The sequence below is a fragment of the Lagenorhynchus albirostris genome, chromosome 10 (assembly GCF_949774975.1).
Source record: "Lagenorhynchus albirostris chromosome 10, mLagAlb1.1, whole genome shotgun sequence".
Lineage (NCBI taxonomy): Eukaryota > Metazoa > Chordata > Mammalia > Artiodactyla > Delphinidae > Lagenorhynchus > Lagenorhynchus albirostris.
The window spans coordinates 35,266,977-35,285,188 of record NC_083104.1 but is presented as its reverse complement, the minus strand read 5'-3'; the positions used below and the strand labels follow the sequence as shown (position 1 = coordinate 35,285,188).

The 18,212-nt window shown below is 52.6% G+C and overlaps 1 protein-coding gene across 3 annotated transcripts in view; it reads left to right on the top strand.

Annotated features, from left to right (window-relative positions):
* Positions 1 to 18,212, top strand: part of CACNA1D (calcium voltage-gated channel subunit alpha1 D) — a 318,418-nt gene that overhangs the window by 211,985 nt on the left and 88,221 nt on the right. For 2 of the 3 annotated variants that reach the window (XM_060161575.1, XM_060161574.1), the window contains exons 9-11: positions 293 to 462; positions 16,379 to 16,466; positions 17,782 to 17,808. In XM_060161575.1, the coding sequence (XP_060017558.1) occupies positions 293 to 462; positions 16,379 to 16,466; positions 17,782 to 17,808 (285 nt within the window). Of the gene's footprint in view, positions 1 to 292; positions 463 to 16,378; positions 16,467 to 16,754; positions 16,815 to 17,781; positions 17,809 to 18,212 lie in introns of all 3 variants that reach the window. The other variant, XM_060161573.1, reaches the window with a different exon arrangement.

Below are 18,212 nucleotides of genomic sequence, written 5' to 3'. Positions count from 1 at the left end.
GTGTTTGGGGACTCGGCTTCTTGGGAGCACGGAGCTCCTGAAGGGAGTTCGTTTTCTGAGGGACGGTGCATGTGCGTTGGTGTGGTCTCTGCAACTCTGACCCCCACAGTCTTGCTTGGGAAGGCACTGTCGTGTGTCCTGTCCACGTGTGTGGCCCCCGTTGCTGTGCTCGTGTGGCTGTACTCGGTGCCGTGTGTCCTGCTGCAACACTGCTGTGCAGCAGGGCAGACGGCTCTCGGCAAGGGTACCCGGCGACGTCCTGACCTGTGCCTGTTCTCTTTGCCTCCCCCAGAGAATTCTCAAAGGAAAGGGAGAAGGCGAAAGCACGGGGAGACTTCCAGAAGCTGCGGGAGAAGCAGCAGCTGGAAGAGGATCTCAAGGGCTACTTGGATTGGATCACCCAAGCAGAAGATATTGATCCCGAGAACGAAGAAGAAGGAGGAGAGGAAAGCAAACGAAATAGTAGGTGGCGCCCCTCCTGCTCGGGACCAGACAGAGCCTGTGTGCCCTTCAGATGCCCGCCCACGCAGGTGTCTCTCTCCCTCTGACCTGGTCTGAGGCTGAGGCCTCCTCCCGGCCCTCCGGTTCCCTGACCTGCACATCAGCGAGAGCTGTGCGTTTACACCGACTCTGGATTTCTGCCCGGGGTGTGGGCTTTAGATACGTATCTCGTCTTGTGGCTTTGTGGTCGGGGCGGGTCAGCCGGATGTGCCGTTTGCCCCTCTGGAATGGAGTAAGCCCCTTCTCTGCGGCAGGGGTGCAGTAAGACACCCTTGCGCCAGAGGAGACGAAGTTGTGCTTCCTCAATTCAGAGCGAGTTATTGGAAGGGGCCTTGAAGAGCAGGGCGCCTTCGTCCCTTCTGCTCCTTGCGGTGGCTTGGAGCTTAGCCCATGCTTAGCCCATCACCGGCCAGGAAGACAGCAGTTCACTGTCTAGGGCGGTGTGAGGAGGCGTGTGAGTCAGCGGGGCCGCTCCAGACCCCGTCCAGCTGGTACCCCACACGGGGACGCCGGGCATTGCTCGGTCCAGCACTGGAGTTCACTGTCATTGTCAACCACAGCATCTCCTTCATCGTGTGCTCTTCTTGCTCTTACTCTTCCTGAGGCCATCTGTGCCTCAGGTAAAAGTGGAAATTGAAGTTCGGCAGTGGAGTCGACTAAGGTGTTTGTGATGTGTTTCAGATCTAGACTAGCTGATAGTAAAGACCGAGGGCGCTGGTCCATCGAGAGGCCTGGGGACGCCGGTTAGGCCCCGCCCCGTGGAAGATGGCTGGGTAGGCCCCCCCGGAGCGGAGCCCCTCCAACTTCATGCAGTCAGCCCTTCGTTCAGCAAGGCTGGGTGCGGGATGCCGGGCGGACTCGTGACGGGGGAGGACGTGGTTTGCTCCTTCTGGGGAGGGCGGGCCCGCACACAGGTGAATGCGGCACGAGGAGACGGAGATGCGGGTCCGGCGAGGAGGCAGGCAGTGTGCCCAGAGGAGGAAGGGATGGCCTAGGGGTCTAGGGCATAGCTGTGGGCTCGCGGGGCCTGGGCCTTGAAGGACAAATGGACCTGAGATATGTCAGGAAAAGCAATCTGAGTCGAGGCAGTGGTGTGAGAAGGACGCGGAGGTGGGCAGACAAAGGCTCGGGGAGGCCGTGATGGGCTCTTCCTTCAGCTGGAGCGCCGAGGGTGTGCAGGTGAGGGTGGGACGAAGCAGGGAGGGTGGCCGAGTGGAAGCTGAGGCTGAGACCCAGGGTGGAGGGGATTCTTGAGCAAGACGGCCTTCGCGATTCTCCAAGCCTGGGACTCTGAGTCTGTGCTTCCGTGGAGATATTTCCTGTCGTCAGGGATGCGCACTTGACTCAGTCCTGTATGCTAATGGTGGGGGGAGGCCGGTGCACGCAGGCCCCCTGCTTCCCAGGCTGCATGACTGCCTCCTCAAGGAAAGCCTGGGGGTTGCCCCCTGAGGCCGAGGGAACTGGGGAGATCTCTAGACTAGGTTTGTCGACTATGGGATGAGAGTTTCTAAGTGGACGTTCACGTGAGTTCCACACTCGTGACGTGACCGCTTTGTGATGAGGTGTAAGGAGTGTCTGGTCTTCAGCGCAGCTCTGTCTGGGGCGTTCACACCAGAATCCCGTGACCTTCGCAGAGCTTCTGCCCCTACAGCATGGCCAGCACAAGCCTGCAGCTCAGGGCTGCCTGCCCCCCTCTTTCCCTCTTCGTTCCCAAGCTGCGGTGTTGGCGCTGCCCTGCAGAGGACCACCAGCCCCTGCCCTGCTCTCCTAAGCCCAGCCCGTCACCTGTTCTGTGTAAACGGGCAAAGGTCTTGTGCTTTCTCTGGAGCAGAGCACCTTGCTCAGCCAGCGTAGGTGTGTCCTGTAGGGGCTGAGCAGGGCCCTCTTTTGTAGGTGGATGTCCTTTTGTCTCCTCATTGCTCCACCTCTAGAAACAGACAGGGGTCTACCTTAGCAGAGCCAACATCTGTTGTGCTAGATGTTTCTATGGCCCGTGATTTGAGGAGTAGGGGTTTTTGCTCGACTCGAGCCATTGTCTCCCAGTCATCCTGAGGGTCCACTCTTGTGTCCCAGCCCGTTTCCTGTGTCCTGCCACTGCCTGTAAGGGAACGTCTAATGGCAAAATCAGTGCCTCTACCTTTGGAGACCTTGCTGTGGTACCTTAGTGTGAGACAGAGGGGAGAAACTGGCATCTTAACCCAGGGCCTGCTGTCCACTGTGGAAGCCCAGAAGGACACGGGGGTGCGGGCTGTGGGGGAAGCAGGGAAGGCCCCGCGGAGAGGCCGTGTCCCTGCCGCGCTCTGAGGGATGAGCAGCCTTTGACTATGGAAGGTTGGCGGGGGAGTGCTTTTTAGGCTGAGGAAATGGCATAAGCAAGGTGCAGAGGTCCACATGTTCAAAACCCTTAAGTGCATTGCTTAGTAGAGTAATCAAGGAAAGAAATAAAGCCCCCTTAAAAGTTGCAGAGCCTCAGAATTCACTGTGCAACTGGTGCTCCAACGCCCAGAAAGCTACGCCGTGTCTCAGGGACGTCAGCATCATGGCTTCTGCTCTGCGCAGTGATGTCCAGGTGAACGTGCAGGACCAGCTCGGTGCTTGGTCCAGAAAGGCACCTCCTTCCAGTGCCCCCTGGCTTTTCATTGGCTCCTTTGCCAGGTGCTGGGGTGTCCTGTGGAGCGAGGCTTACAGTATTTCCCCAGTTGTCAGAGTCCCAGAGCCTTGACGGATGACGGTTGGAAATGAAAACGTAAATCCCAGGCTGTGGGCACCATGTTGAGGTTTAACTGATTTGAGAAGAGACCCCAAGCCTCCCCCCAAGGAGCACCTTCCCTGCAGCCCAGACCTTCTGGAGGAGCAGTGCTGTCAGGGTTTCCCTGGGGCCTCCCGTGGCCGCCAACCGTTTCCTCCTTGCCACAGCCAGAAACACAGGGGAGAATGGCTCACCTCGGCCCACGTGGTCCTCCTCGCCAGCGAACAGTGGCTGACTTACCACCTGCACACACCAGGTCTGGTCTCTGTTACCTGTTGGCAGGCAGTGAAGTGTGGGCATTGCCACTGTCCTCCCCGAGTGTGTGAGACTCACCCCCGACCCCAGCCCTGCCCTGCATTCTCTCCGGAAAACGGGTGGGGCACTCGCTCGGGCTCCTGACTGTGTCCACACTGTCTCAGGATGCTAACTCCATCGACTGTCCTTTTCAGTTAGGTCATGGATGCGTTGGGACAGTTTCTTCCCTGACATTCAGGAATTAACTGACAGTGTGAGAAGAAGCCTCCCTGACGGCTGAGGTTCAGCCTAGACAAAGGGGACTCTTGGAAGCCATTAATAACAGCAGGTGTCTTAAGCCCAACGAAGGCAGGGGCGGGGCCAGGAGGCACGTTGATGTCCCTTCTCTGGAGTTGGCTGCAGCTGAGTTTGGTGACTTGGAATTTGGACTGGAGTATTAGGCACATCACCGAACATCTCTGAGCCCCAGTTTCCTTGCCTGCAGGAAGGGGCAAAAGCTATTTGCCCACAGAGTTGTCATGAGGGTTAAATGTTCGATACCTGGCGAGAGTCCTCATAGCTGTCGCAGTACTTGCTGCTGCTGTTGTCATTAAACTCCAAGAAAACTTGACCTAAACAGAATTCTTTTTGGAGAAGTACTAGACCTCTACTCAACCTGAGGATGAGGACCCCTCTTCGGATCATCCCTGTACTTTCACATTGAAGAACTATAAGGTTCTCAAGTGTCGATGGAAAACAAATCTGTTGACTCGGTCACTTTCGAGATATGGTAGCACAGCCTTCTGGCCTTTGAAGTCCATGTCTAGTTCGGTGATGCTTGGTGTCAGAGAACAGATGTCAAATCAGGTGCTTGGAGAGGCACTCACATCATCTTTTCTCTCTGATCTACTGTCTGCATCTGCGGTACCCAACTCTGGCTGTATTGGGTTGGCCAAAAGGTTCATTCGGTTTTTTCTGTAAGATGGCTCTGGTAGCACTTAGTTGTCTTCAACTTCATTCAAAACTATTTTGTTAGACTGCATGTGACCGCTGTCATATCAGTGTGCATTTAAAAGCATCAAAATTGGTGAATTTTTGTGTAGCCATTTTAATATTGAAGATGGAAGAGAAAAGAAACATTTTCGGCGTATTATGCTTTATTATTTCAAGAAAGATAAAAATGCAACCGAAATGCAAAACAAAAGATTTGTGCAGTGTATGGAGAAGGCGCTGTGACCAATCGAACGTGTCAAAAGTGGTCTGTGAAGTTTCACGCTGGAGATTTCCCACTAGACGATGCTCCACGGTCAGGTAGACCATGAAGTTGAAGTTGGTAGTGATCAAATCGAGACATTAATTGAGAACGATCAATGTTATACCACGCGGGAGATAGCCAACATACTCGAAACATCCGAATCAAACATTGAAAATCATTTGCACCAGCTGGTATGTTAATTGCTCTGATGTTTGGGTTCCACATAAGTTAAATGAAAAAAGGCTTCTTGACCGTATTTCCACATGCGATTCTCTACTTAAACGTAATGAAAACGTTCTGTTTTTAAAACAAATTGTGATGGGCGACGAAAAGTGGATACTGTACAATAATGTGGAACAGAAGAGATCATGGGGCAAGGGAAATGAACCACCACCAACCACACCAAAGGCCGGTCTTCATCCAAAGAAGGCGATGTTGTGTATATGGTGGGATTGGAAGGGAGTCCTCTGTTATGAGCCCTTTCTGGAAAACCAAACGGTTAATTCCAACAAGTACTGCTCCGAATTAGACCAACTGAAAGCAGCACTTGATGAAAAGCGTCCAGAATTAATCAACATAAGACGCATAATCTTCCATCAGGATAATGCAAGACCGCATGTTTCTTTGATGACCAGGCAAAAACTGTTACAGCTTGGCTGGGAAGTTCTGATTCACCCACCGTATTCAGCAGACATTGCACCTTCGGATTTCCGTTCATTTAGGTCTTTACAAAATTCTCTTAATGGATAAATTTCCAGTTCCCTGGAAGACTGTTAAAAGGCACCTGGAACAGTTTTTTGCTCAAAAAGATAAAAAGTTTTGGGAAGATGGAATTATGAAGTTGCCTGAAAAATGGCAGAAGGTAGTGGAACAAAAGGCTGAACACATTGTTCAATCAAGTTCTCGGTGAAAATGAAAAATGTGTCTTTTATTTTTACTTAAAAACCAAAGGCACTTTTCGGCCAACCCAATACGTGACAGTCACCTGGGGAGTGAGGACGCATCCTGGCGCCGTGCCCCACCCCACACTGATTCACTGGTCTGTGGTGGCACCCACGCATGTCTCCCTGGAGGTTCCAGTGTGACACCAGGGTTGGGGACTCCTGAATGCCAGCACGCTGAATATCACACTTGGAAGAAGACAGAAGGAGAGACATTCCTTCCTTTATGCCTGTCTGGTGGCTACGGTGACAGGTAGCTCTGGCTTTGTGCGTCCACAGATTACGTACAACGCCATTTCCCTAAATTTCCTGAGAGAAAGCTGGTGTTACACAATTAACTGAATGGACAAGATTCCCTTGGAAGTTAGTTCCTCAGCTTTTGGGAAATTTTCAAGGATAATTTATTTAACTTTTTGCTGAGCTTCAAGTTTCTTAAGAGGCTCTGCCGAATCTCAAAGTGATGTTTTTAGACGTATGCAGCTGCTTCTGAGTTAACAATGGAGTTTTGCTGGGACCATTAAAATCTGAAAGCCTGAAATTCTATTTTAAACTCTTCTCATTGTCAGCGATTAGTTTTTTTAAAAAGTCGCATTAAAAATAATGTAATCCTTTTCAAGGAAGCTCATTCTAAAATTCTGGCCAGAAAAGCAAGGCATTTTACTGTGGGAACTGTGAATGATCAATAATCCCTGTAAGTGGGAGTATTTGATGCCCAAAGAAAGAGAGGGGAGGAGACCTGAAACTCCAACTCTGACCACTGGGGAGAGCCTCTGTCTTCTGTTCATCAGATCAGCTGTCCTGGAGGCTGTGAGCATTGTTCATGCCCGCCTCGCACTGGGAAGCTGCCCCCTCAGTGTACAAGGTTGTCATAGCTGGCACCTCCCTGCTGCACATGCCACCTTGATGCCTTTGACTGCAATGTTTGATTTGCGGGGTGGGCAGAAAACCAGAGATGCCGTAGCTGTTTGCAAGCACAAGGCGTGGGAATTTATTGGTCCTGTTTGAAAGGTTGTGTCTTCAAATTTTGATTTATAAAACTGCTTTCAGCACAGTCAGACCACCTCAGGGTGCAAGTTCAAAATGGAAAACATTCAAGTAAAAGGTGTAAGGCAAACAGCAGCAGTTAGAGCTGCATATGGTAAACATGCATCCAGGACAGCCGCCCTCTCTGGAGAGGGCCCAGTGCTGGAGTTACGGGAGACACCCGCTCCCCTGGGCGGTACTGGGAGCCGTCGTCTGCCCGGGGCTGGCCTCACAGGAGCTGGTGGGAGACGGACTTGGGGATGGTTGCCCCACCATGATAAGGAAGGCGGGCACTCCAGCCAGGTTTGTGGAGTCCCGACTCAGGGTGGTGTTTGTTTTTAATATACTTTGATTACATAAGCAATGTTTGCCCACTGTAAGGAATTCATATAATATCAGAGTTTAGAAAATAAGACCATTCTCTCATCCCTCTTCTTAGAGGGAAGCAGGTGTGGCAACGGGGGCCTGTTCTTTCCGGCCTCATCTGTGCACACGAGAACCTGCATTTGCACAGACAGCACGCTCACTGGTCCCCACCGTTAGATCGCCCAGCACAGATGGTCCTGTAACTTGCCCCTTTCACTGAACCGTGTGCCATAGACATCTTTCTGTGTTTTTTTAAACAACATTTTGGCTATTTTCAATAAGTGGCAGTTTAAATCTGCCGCAGTGGACCGGGTAGTCTATAGGGCACGTGGAGGCTGCAGCAGTTGTCAGAGTTGGAGTTTTATGCTTGTTTGTGTGATTGTCTGGTTGCTCTCTTCCTCTGCCACGAGACTGGGAGCTCCGTGGGGGCAGGAATGGGGTCTGCTTCTATTCTGCACGGGGTGGCTGGCCCCTGGCACAGTCTTTGTCACACGTACAAGCTCGCAGTGGTTACTTGTTGAACGAAATAGCACCAGATAATCTCTATCACAGGCTTCCTCTGTGCCAAACACTGCTCTAAAGGCAGTGGGTACGTGAGTCTGTTACTCCTCACACAGCTCTGAGACCAGAACTTGACAGAGGAGGAAGATGAGCAAGCAGCCTCCCAGGGCCGCATGCCTGCTAAGTGGCAGAGCTGGGATTCCAGCCAAGGTTTTGCCACAGTCTGCCTGTTCGCCGCCGCTCATCCCCCCAAATGCAGCAGTTGTGCGACCACCCGTGCCCTTCGTCCCATGGGAGCGATTACCAGGAAGGGTTTTGCTGGGGCCCAGAGGAGGCCCGTTTCAGAAATGGACGTGTTATGCCGAGTGGTACCACTTCCCGTTCCCACCAGCCGTGCGTGCAAGTTTCCCCCACGCCCTTGCCCACCCGCCATTCCTTTCGCTGCCCTTGCACTGCCCAGGGGCGTGTGGCCTCTACACCAGAGTGGCCGTTGTATCACAGAGCTGCGTGGGGCTGGAGACCCTAGAATCATTTTCTTGTGACCCAGTGGCCACAGGGGAGTTGTCATGGTTGACTACGCCCCGCCCATGCTTGTATCGCTGTATTTCACCATATTTACAATTCACCTCTTAGAACAACTCTGTGAAGTGCAGGTCCAACGGTTATTAGCCTGTTACAAGTGAAGAAACTAAGGTTTCACCTTCATACCACCATCAGGTACCACGTCCCCAGTCATTCAGCCAGTAAGTGGCAGGGCTGGGATTAGACCTGGTCTGTCCAGGTCCAGAGACCACCACTTGCACCCCTAGTGTCCTGCCTCATATAGTGATGCTGGCTGGACTCACAGAGCCAGTCGGCACCCAAGACTCCTGCTGAAGTGCCCTCTCCCTAACGCCCTTCTTTCAGGGGAAGCCAGGCCTTGGGAACCTTTGTCCAGAGTGGGTTAGTTGGTTGTTTATTTAGGACAGGTTTTCGAAGACCGGCGTTATGTATACTAGCTACAGAAGGTGCCCGTCCGCTCTCCCCGTCAGACCCTGAACTATGGGTTTCTCCGTGCAAGGGGGGTAGTTTTGGGGTTTGTGTATCAGAGCCCGTGGATGGGGCACCTCTGGCGTCCTCGGGCCTGCTGGCATCGCTGTTGCTGCTCTCTACTGAAGCATAATGGAATTGCCTGTGTTCCACCCAAGGGGTCACATTGGCCGACCTGCTAAAGGAGGATAAGAAGAAAAGGAGGTTTTGCGGCTTTCGCCAACACAGGGCTAAAGATCACGGTAAAATGCTGAGATTGAACTTTCTCTTTGGGAGACTCTTCTCCCCAGACTTCTGACGCCTTTTCCTTACACACGGGCATGGTGTGAGGTGCATGTGCTGTGTGCTGTGTTTGTAAGATGCCTATGTTTTCATTTGATTTCTTTGAAACTTGGCCGTGTTGTTTTCCTCTTGTCTTTCCCCCAGATGTGTGACTTAGCCAACATAGCATTGCAGTTTCCTCTGTTTGAACTGTACCTTTTAAAGAAGCAGCTGAACCGACTCAGAAAATTTATTTAATTCCGCACGAATATTCTTAGACTGGAAGACAGACTTTTTAAACACTTTCCCCCAAATGATGCTTTTTAATCTAAACTGTTTGGAAATTCCAATGGTGTTATTTGATTGATTTTTTTCTTTTCCAGGTTACATGTTTCACATGGCCTCTGGGTCTTCCAATCTCTGGCTGGTTTGCCCAGGACCAGGCTAAAGCTAGTAGTGTCAGTTTCGAGAATGAAGTTAAAAGCAGACTTCTAGGATGCTACGATTTGGGGGCCCTTGCCTTTACAAGTGGGAATGGGGAAAGGGCTTATGTAGGAAACAGCTGAGTATCTATCCGTGCTCTAGACTAATGCTTAACATAGCCCCTCATCAGAAGCCCTGGGGTTGGCTTCAGGACCATCCCCGTGCAGGGCAGTTATGCAAACAACTGGTGTCCTGCCCTGCCTGCCCGAGCCACCCCTGTGGTCCCACAGCAGCACAAGGCTTTGCCTGTGCACTCCTGGTTAGTGTCACCGAGGTCAGCCCTGGCCAGACGACTTTGGAGGAGTCTGTGTGAGAAAATTCAGACTTAGGGACACAAAGCCAGCCGCCAGGAGAGCAGAGGGTTCACGTTGCCCTGTTTGCTGAAGCGTGGTCTCAGCCACTCGTGGGAATGCCGAGCGCAGCGGTGATGGGAACTGGACTTGAACAAGTCCTGGATGGGCCGAATGAAGGTTGTATTAGATTCCTACTCTCTTCAGAAGGCCCGAAAGTGGGAAGGGACACTGAGTGTGAGATGTGAGCCCTTCGTCACTCTGAGAGCATGTGGTGGCCCCGAGAGGAGGAACTTGCCTGGGATTGGGAGCAGGTCTGGGGGCAGAGGCAGAGCTGACTCTCGCAGCTTTAGTGCCTGCAGAGTTTGTGAAGAAGCTTGGTGCGGCTCTGAAGGCCTCCGCAGGAAAAATGGGCTTCAGCTAAGCAGGAAATATCGTGATGGCCACGAGAAATAAGTTTTCAAAGACTGACGCCTACAGGCTCCGGTGGGTCATCACGAGCAGATGAGTGGTTCCCGTCCTAGGGGAGCAGAGACCCCTCCTTGCGCACATAGATGCCCACCGTCCTTAGCGGGGGCTTGGGCCTCGTGGCTTTTCAAGGATTCTTGAGGCTTCTGGGTGAGCCTTGAGGTCTGCAGGAAGAGGAAGCAGCCTAATGTTTTCAGGAAGCTTTCTGTATTTTGTTGGGGTCGGGGGGCCTTTTATTGACTGAGCTACCTAGGAACCCTAAAGAAGGCCCCTGACATTACTGGTGGTGCTAGTGCGGTTGGAGCCCTTGTCGGGATGCTGTGTTCCCCATGTCACTGGTCATACAGAAACAGTTACTATCAGGGCACGATTCTTGCTTTAGACACAGAAACCTTGGTCTGGCCTTGACCCACATTCTCCAGCACGAGTCTGGCTTCTTTACAGCAACGAGAGTCCGTTACCCTGTGACGGCTGAGCGTGTTACCACTAGCAAGCACAGGCAGATTCCTCCAGGGGATGTCGTGGCACTGCCCGTGCTTGTCATGAAAATAAGATAAAAACACGAGATCTTGGCTTTGGAGCCCTTGTCCCCAAGGAAGGCAGCCATGATCCTGCCACTGCTCAGCTGTCTAACCTCACCACCACCCCCTGCCTTTGAAAGGAAAGAGTGAGAAGCTTTAGGCTGCTGGGGCGTGGAGGGAAGTGCTAGAAGAGACCCGTGAGAGTGCAAGAAAGCCTGTCCCGTGGAGAACAGGGGAGCGAGGGTCCTAGAGGCCCAGGACATGTGTGAGCGAGGCTGTCCCAAGAGGAGGCTGGCGAGCTCCAGGCTCACTTGGCAAGGGTCCCCGAGGTTCCTGGCCCCGTGGCTGGCAGAGGTCTCTCGGGGGCTGCTCCCTCCTGTGCTGTTCCACTCTCCAGGGCGCTCTGCCCGGAGGTGACTTGGACCCAGTTCTCATGGGCCAACTGCTGGCCTCCTGGCCACCCTCCCGAGGGGTGGGCAGCAGCTTCCCAGTACTGTTCGTGTCTTGCTCTCCTTGCTGAGCTGTGGGGGAATGCAAGGGAAACCCCCTTGGTGCTGGGAGTGAAATCAGACAGCCTGTGGGTGTTTCCTCTTTACAGCAGTTCTGTCAGGTCAGAGGTAAATTGGTCTTAGAGGTGCAGTTGCCCAACAGCTCATTTATAGATTCGGTAACTAAGCCCCGGGAGGAAAGGGGACTTGTCCCCGTACCACCGATGGCAGAGGCCAAGCTTCTCTGACATCTGTCCTAGAGGCTTTGGGCTCAGTAGCCTCCGTCACTCAGGGAGGTTAGTCTGAGATTTTGCTGTGCCTGTTAGTAGTGAACATAATTTGGGGGCTGCCTATTTGGGCCCACACAGAGGCTCATTCAGACCCCTGAGCGTGCGTACCCGTGCACGTGTGCACGCGTGTATTTGTGTGTTGACTTCCCTCTGAATTCACAAACCAGGCAGATATAGTTGAGAATTACGTCGTCCTTCAGAGAGAAGGTAGATAGAGGAATGTTGACACGTTGGTGAAGATGGTGTTGTGCTAGCCTGAGAAACAGCGTGTTTCCCTGGTTTATTTTGTGTGGCATTACCCATGATGGCGTCCGGGCCCTACAATTAGATCCTAAAGAGAAATAGTGTGACCCGCCATCCACAGAGACTGCTCCTAGCGGGGGCCGAGCCCAGGCTGCCTGGGTGGCCCTGGCAACTCTCACTTGCAGTCCAGGGTGTGCTGGGCTCCTGGCTGGCTGGCACCATCCCCTCGCCGACAGCAGCACCTCTGGGCCCCTTCTCAGCGCGCACACACTCAAAGCCTGAGGGTCTGCCCTGGAGCTCTCCCCAGAGATCCCAGTACCTGGAATCAACTGCAAAGCATAGGCCCTGAGCTACCCCAGATTTTCCGCAGGCAGGTTGCAGGGCAAGTCAGCATCCTGGCACAGGCGACAGGCTTGTTCTAGTGCCTGGTTTCAGCTGGAGTCATTGAAAAGTGTTTTCAAATTCGTGTTTTAAAAATGAAAACTTCCTCAACAAAGCTCTAAAGTTTCCTGAAACGTGTAAAGGAAAAGGACTAATAGCCTCTCTGCATGCAGATGGCCCCGGCCTTTTCTGCAGGAGGGTCTGGTGCCTGTAGGTCTGAGGGGGTCTCTCTGTTGCAGCCCTAATTAGGCCTAGCCGCTGGTCAGCAGTGAATGCTGACTCCCTGCTCAAGGCGACAGAGAGGTCACCCTGAATGGGGCAGATCTGATGCTGCGGCAGCCGGTTAGGGAGAGGGGCACATGTTCTGATCATTCGTCCTTGGGTTTACTTACTTGGGCGTTTATAATTCTTTCTGTTTGCATTTTTATGAAGTCCCAGTAGTCCCCGGGCCACCTGCATTTTTGTACTCCCCACATTTGCTGGGCTGATCTCCTGGAAGTGGTCTGGCTAATTAGGACCAGACAGCAAGGCTGGTGGGTAACACGCTTGCTAGGTTTTGGGAACTTTTTGATTTATGGAGTTTTAAGTATATGCCCATACACATACCAACATGTACCAATACTGAAACATACACCAGTATATTTAAGGATGCACCAGAGCCACACGGGTGGCGTGGCACGGTGGCAGGGACTCAGGAGAGCTTTCTCCTCACACATCTGAGCTGCGTGTCCCAAGGCAAGTGGGTCAGTTCTCTCATCTGTGAAATCACAGCGTTTGTTCATGTCATCTCAGAAGCCCCTTCCAGTTCTAACAGTCTGTGATTCTCCTGTCTTGATTTTTTAAAACGTAGATGGGATCCTATTGGGGCTAAGTGAAGTGAAATCCATAGCAATTTATGAGCATTAAAAAAATGAATGCCTGGTGCAAGTGAAGGGTGAAATGTTTTAATGTACAAACAGGCTCCTTGGTTATGCCCACTGGGCCCTGTGTCTTCTATATGTCTGGAAAAGGAAACGCTCCTTTGGCTGCAGGGAGAGGCTGGAGTGGACGGGAAGGGTGCCAGGGCCCCGGCCAGAGCCTGGCTCCTCGGCCTGGGGGGAGGGACTGGATCCAGATCCGTTTCCAGGACCAAATGAGGTCACCACGTTCTAGAGTGGTCACTGCTCTCTTCCCCCAGCTGCCCCTTCTTCTCCTCCTCCTGAGCCCTAGGGACGTGATTCTGGAACAGATTTATTTATTAGGGACCTATGGCTCTGTAGGTATCAAACAGTGATGCCAGAAAAGTTGCTTTCCATACAACAGGCTAAGTGAGAAATAACTCAGTTTAAGACAGAAAAGATACAAACCACGGGTGCTGGCCGAGGCTGGTTCAGAAGTGCGGAAGGCTGTTCAAAAGAGAATCCTCTGTGCAGTAGTAGAAGTGGGCAGGGCGAAGTGACACTGGATTTGGACCAACTAGGGAGTGTCGCCTTGCTTCCAGGGAGCTCCAGGAAAGCTTTTCTGAGATGATGGATTCATCATTTATGGGCCTCACTGATGGCCCGACACTGCAGACCCACTCTGTATCTCACCTCTTACAGTTCTGCCAACAGCCCTGTGAGGTTAAGTACTCCCCAGTTTACAGATGAGAAAATGAAGCCCTGGAGATGTTCGGTCCCAAGTGTGGGGTTAAACTTAGACCTGGCCAACCTGAGAGCCCGCCTTAACCACTGTCCCATCCCACCTGAAGGATGGAGCCCGCCTGGCAAGCAGGAGGATTCTCTCCAGCAGTGCAGCCTCAGTTTCTGCTTGGGGAGTTCGGTTTTATTTCATATCTCCCCACCCCCACCCCTAGTCCAGGGAGCAGCTTGTACATTTCATTCACTAGTAGTTGGCCTAGAGCCAGAAACGCAAAATGATGTCCCTCCCCGCCCCCTGCCCCCCTTCCCATAGGCAGGGTGGTGTAATTTATCTGTTTGGATCGGATCATTTGAGAAACAAGCTTTAGGAATGAAATGCAGCAACTTTACTGATGTCATCATGGGAGTAAAAAGCCACAAAGCTTTCGCCCGTTCAGGAGAAGTTTGCTCTTTCGGAAATAGTGACTGGAGTTACGGTATGATTAACAGTGGTTAATATTAGAACCATGAAGTGGCAAACTGTTAGAGATGGAGGTGACCCTCAGGAGTCTAGAGATAGCGTCCCCACTTCACAGGCAGGACACTGAAGCCTGAAGAGAGGTGGGACTGCCCGGGGCAGAGCCAGGACCTAACTGAGGCCGAGGGCCCTCACCCACCCGCCCCACCCCCGCCCCATGCTGCTCTCAACTTCTGTCCTCTCAGTGGTGGCACTAAGCACCAAGAAAAGCATTCCACAGAGATGACTCATGCTCACGTTTGTAAGGGTCTCCCACCATGATTTTCTTTGTGCGGTTCCTGAAGATAAGGGTGACCTGTAGGAGGAACCTCTGACAGTGAACTTGGCTGACTCAGGATTTTTTACTCTTTCTGCTGAAGTCAGAGCATGGAACAGTAATGGAGGAGTGAATTGCATGAGCAGCCTCCTGTGTGTGTGTGTTTCTATCTCTCCATGGAACTTTTTGTTAAAGGTTTTCCTGTGACTGGATTGTGGGCTTTTTTTTTCTTGTGGGCGGTCGGTGTTTTTGTCTGTTTTTTGCATGGAATGGTGAAAGAGTGAATCAAAGTTTGTAGCTGGTTTCTTTCGACCTAACTAAGGAAGAAAAAGGTTATTCTGTGAGAATACCAGCTGTGTTATATGGGTCTGTAATGATCCTTTTGTCTTCACTTTTGAAACCTTTGCCTAAATGTGCCTGGAGGTAGCTATTGAGCCCCACCCCTCGCAAGCAGGCTCAGTTCCCTGGGTGCTCACAGAAGGGAAGGGGTCTTCTTCGGTGCCTCAGAAAAGATGTTTCTCAGCTCTCTGGGCCCTTCGAGTCAGGTCTGCGTCCATCCTTGCCATTCACACCCTGTCTTCCCGCTGAACAGGGTCCGCAGGCGTGCACTGCACAGACAGAGCTCGCTGGTCCCGCACCTTCACCCTGCGTGCCTGAGCTGGTCTCAGACTCCGCCCCACAGCACTCCAGGCACCACTGCCGGGTTTTACAGCTGAAACCAAGGCGTCCTTCCTAAGAGGAGCCATATGGGCAGAGCTTGCAGGCGGAAAGGGTTTCCTGTTGGCACCGTTAGGTCTATAAAAACCATAAGGTCACTACAGTTCAAAGTTATGCATCAAGGAATAGAAGAAGTGCATGGGTTCGGGTGATTCTCCTGTGTTTCAACCTTTGACCACCTCTCCTAACCCCAGAGCAGAATTAGTCGTTACCGCACTTGCTCAGACCCCTGCGGTAGCTCTTGTCACAGTAGATTGAAGTCCACCGGGGGGCTGCCTCTCCCGCGGGCCCTCCAGGGCAGGTGCAGAGCCCAGTCCCTCTCTGTGTCCCGCATCTCCTTTGCTGCCTGGTCTCCAGCACACGTCCGTGATGTTTCTAGGGTTGAATCAAGTGGAGGAGAAAAAACACCCGTGCGCCAGATGGTGGCTCTGGGTGGGTACCAGGGACACCTGACACTAGCAGGTGCATTTCAACATTTCTTCCACTTCTGCTCAGGATCGTGCTATGGGGGAGGGAGATGTGCCCAGAGACCCTGGTAGCACTGGGACCACAGGCAGCTTTGCCTTCTGGTCGCTGGTTGAGAGAAAACCTTCTTCTCCCCATAAGGCTACTTCTTGGTGCTCTAGTGCCGGTGTCTCTGGTCGGCACCTTCTGCATCTTGGCTTCACAAGCTGGGCAGAAGAACATCAGATAGATGAACGGAAAATGAGTCAAATTCTTAATGTTTTAGAAAGATTTTATGCTTGGTACCTTCATGCACTCCTCCCTCTATAATACCTCCTCTCCTTCAGTATATTTAAAATAAGAATTTGTGAAATATTAGGTTTGTTTACAGATTTTCTAGAGTACTTCTTGTTGGGACAAGAAAAGATGTAGCTGTAACTGAGATGTTTTGATGGCTTCTCAGCGCAAACCTGGAAATCAGAAGAATAAGCTGGCTCCAGGCACAGCGGCAGGATTCAGTTTGGTCCCCAGGCTTCTTCTCTTGGGAAGTTGGATGGACAGGATCTCTTCCTGTCGGGGGACTTTGTGGGAAGTCCTCGGCAGATCACGGAAATGAGGGCTCCCTGCTGTGGAGGCGCCTGGCTTCTTGGCATTTCCTTTTGCCTGAGGACCCTTCATCACCCTCCTCGCCCTCTTGCCAGATTCCCCAAGGGTCAGCCTGGAGGCAGAGATCACATCTGTCCCGTCCCCGGGCGCACAGTGCATCCGTGGTACCACTTAAAGCGTTTCTTCTCCCCACAGCCAGCATGCCCACCAGTGAGACGGAGTCTGTGAACACGGAGAACGTGAGTGGGGAAGGCGAGAACCAAGGCTGCTGTGGGAGCCTCTGGTGAGTGGGGTGGGAGGGGGGGGTGCCCTGAACTCTCAGCTCCTCCTGGCTTCTTAGAGAAGCAGATATGAGGAAGACACCCAGATTTCAGGGGAGCCCTGGAGCCATGGCCTCAGGTGCAAGAGGGGTGGGGCGGGCTCACCCTGGACCCCTTGGTCCTCCCCCTAGCCCAGATGCCCCAGACCCCCAGCATTTCCCCTGCCTCTTCCCTCAGAGCGGTCTGTCCCACTGGGGTGGAGCCTGCGCGGGCTGAGCCAGGTAACCCAGCAATTCCCCTGTGTCTACTAGGTGCTGGTGGAGAAGAAGAGGCACCACCAAGGCCGGGCCCTCTGGGTGTCGGCGGTGGGGGTAAAAGGCCTGATTCTCTGAGCCTGGTGCTGGCGTCAGTGCTTTGAAGGGCTTGTATGGCAGAATAGAATGTGCTACGTGTTTAAGTTTCCTTCACTCACGGGGTCTCCCAACCTCGTGTATAGTGGCTGGATAACAAGACCCCGCCCTCCTCGGCTCACGCACGTTGTCTGGAGCCCTGCACCGCCCTCTCCCAGCCGTGGAGGATGCCGTCACTTTAACACCCACTGGCTTTTTCCTAGACGAGCTGGGCTGCAGCAGCGGGTGCACCAGCAGCGTGCGGCGTGCAGAGCATCGCCTGCTTTGGGGGAGGCCCGTGCGGTTTTGTCTGCTTTCTGCTGGTGTCCTTTGGGTCTTATGTCTGTTGAGTACAGGCGTCATTTTTAAGAGAATCTGATCTCCTTGGCAGAGGTTCATAAAAATGATGTGTTCGGAGCAGGAAGCTCAACCGTTTATGGAGTAGATTTGCCTCCTCTCTCTTGCTCTGCCCTCCTACGATAGCATGAAGTAGGCGGGGAATGGGTCTGCCTTGCCACCTTACAGATGCGCCCACTGAAGCTCCAGCAGGTGCGCTGCTTGCCCAAGCTCCCGCAGTGAGTGACGAGCAGCACTAGGACTCCGAGCCCAGGGCTCCTTTTGCTGTAGTAGCGGCAGCATGTGCTGCTGTTGAGATGCGAGGCTGAGCTGTGGGCAGGAGAGGGCCTGCTGGCTGCAGTGTGAGGAGTTTGGGTGAGGGGAGAAGAACCCCTGGCATCACCACCCGTGCCAGGGCTGCTCAGGCAGCTAAGAGTCTTCTCTTGCTTGGCCCCCTGCTCGGCGCTCACCCCAGCTGGCCCGCCGCGGGAGCCGGGGGTGCTGGATCCAGGCTTCCGTGCATGGCTTTTATGATATCTCTGCTGAAATGTGGGGGGAGCGTAGCCTCAAGACTTCCTAACAGGAATCATATTCTTTTTTGTCTTTCTTTCAGTCAAGCCATCTCAAAGTCCAAGCTCAGGTCAGTATCTTCTTTCTGTACTTAAGCCTGTGTGGGTTTTTTATGTGCAGACTTCCGAATTTTACATAGAGTTGCTCTAGACTTGGTGTATCACTCTGTGGGCGCTAACATTCATGTAGAAGATCAATCTGCCCAGTAAACAGTAAGTACCTGCCTTGGAGAACAGTGTAGTAGGTGCCACAGATCTCCCCCTCCAAAACAGACAGACCAATAAGATGCAGCAATGAGCAATGTTGTGCCTACTCATCAACGCTTTACATCCCCTCCCAGCGTCCTTTGTCTAAGAGAGGTACTTCCTGTCACTTCTCTGCTTAAAGCTTTTCCATGGAAGGAAGTTCAGGAGGTCTTCTGAGTTGCTCGTAATGTTCTCTTTCTTGCTCTGGGTGCAGGTTACACAGTCTGTT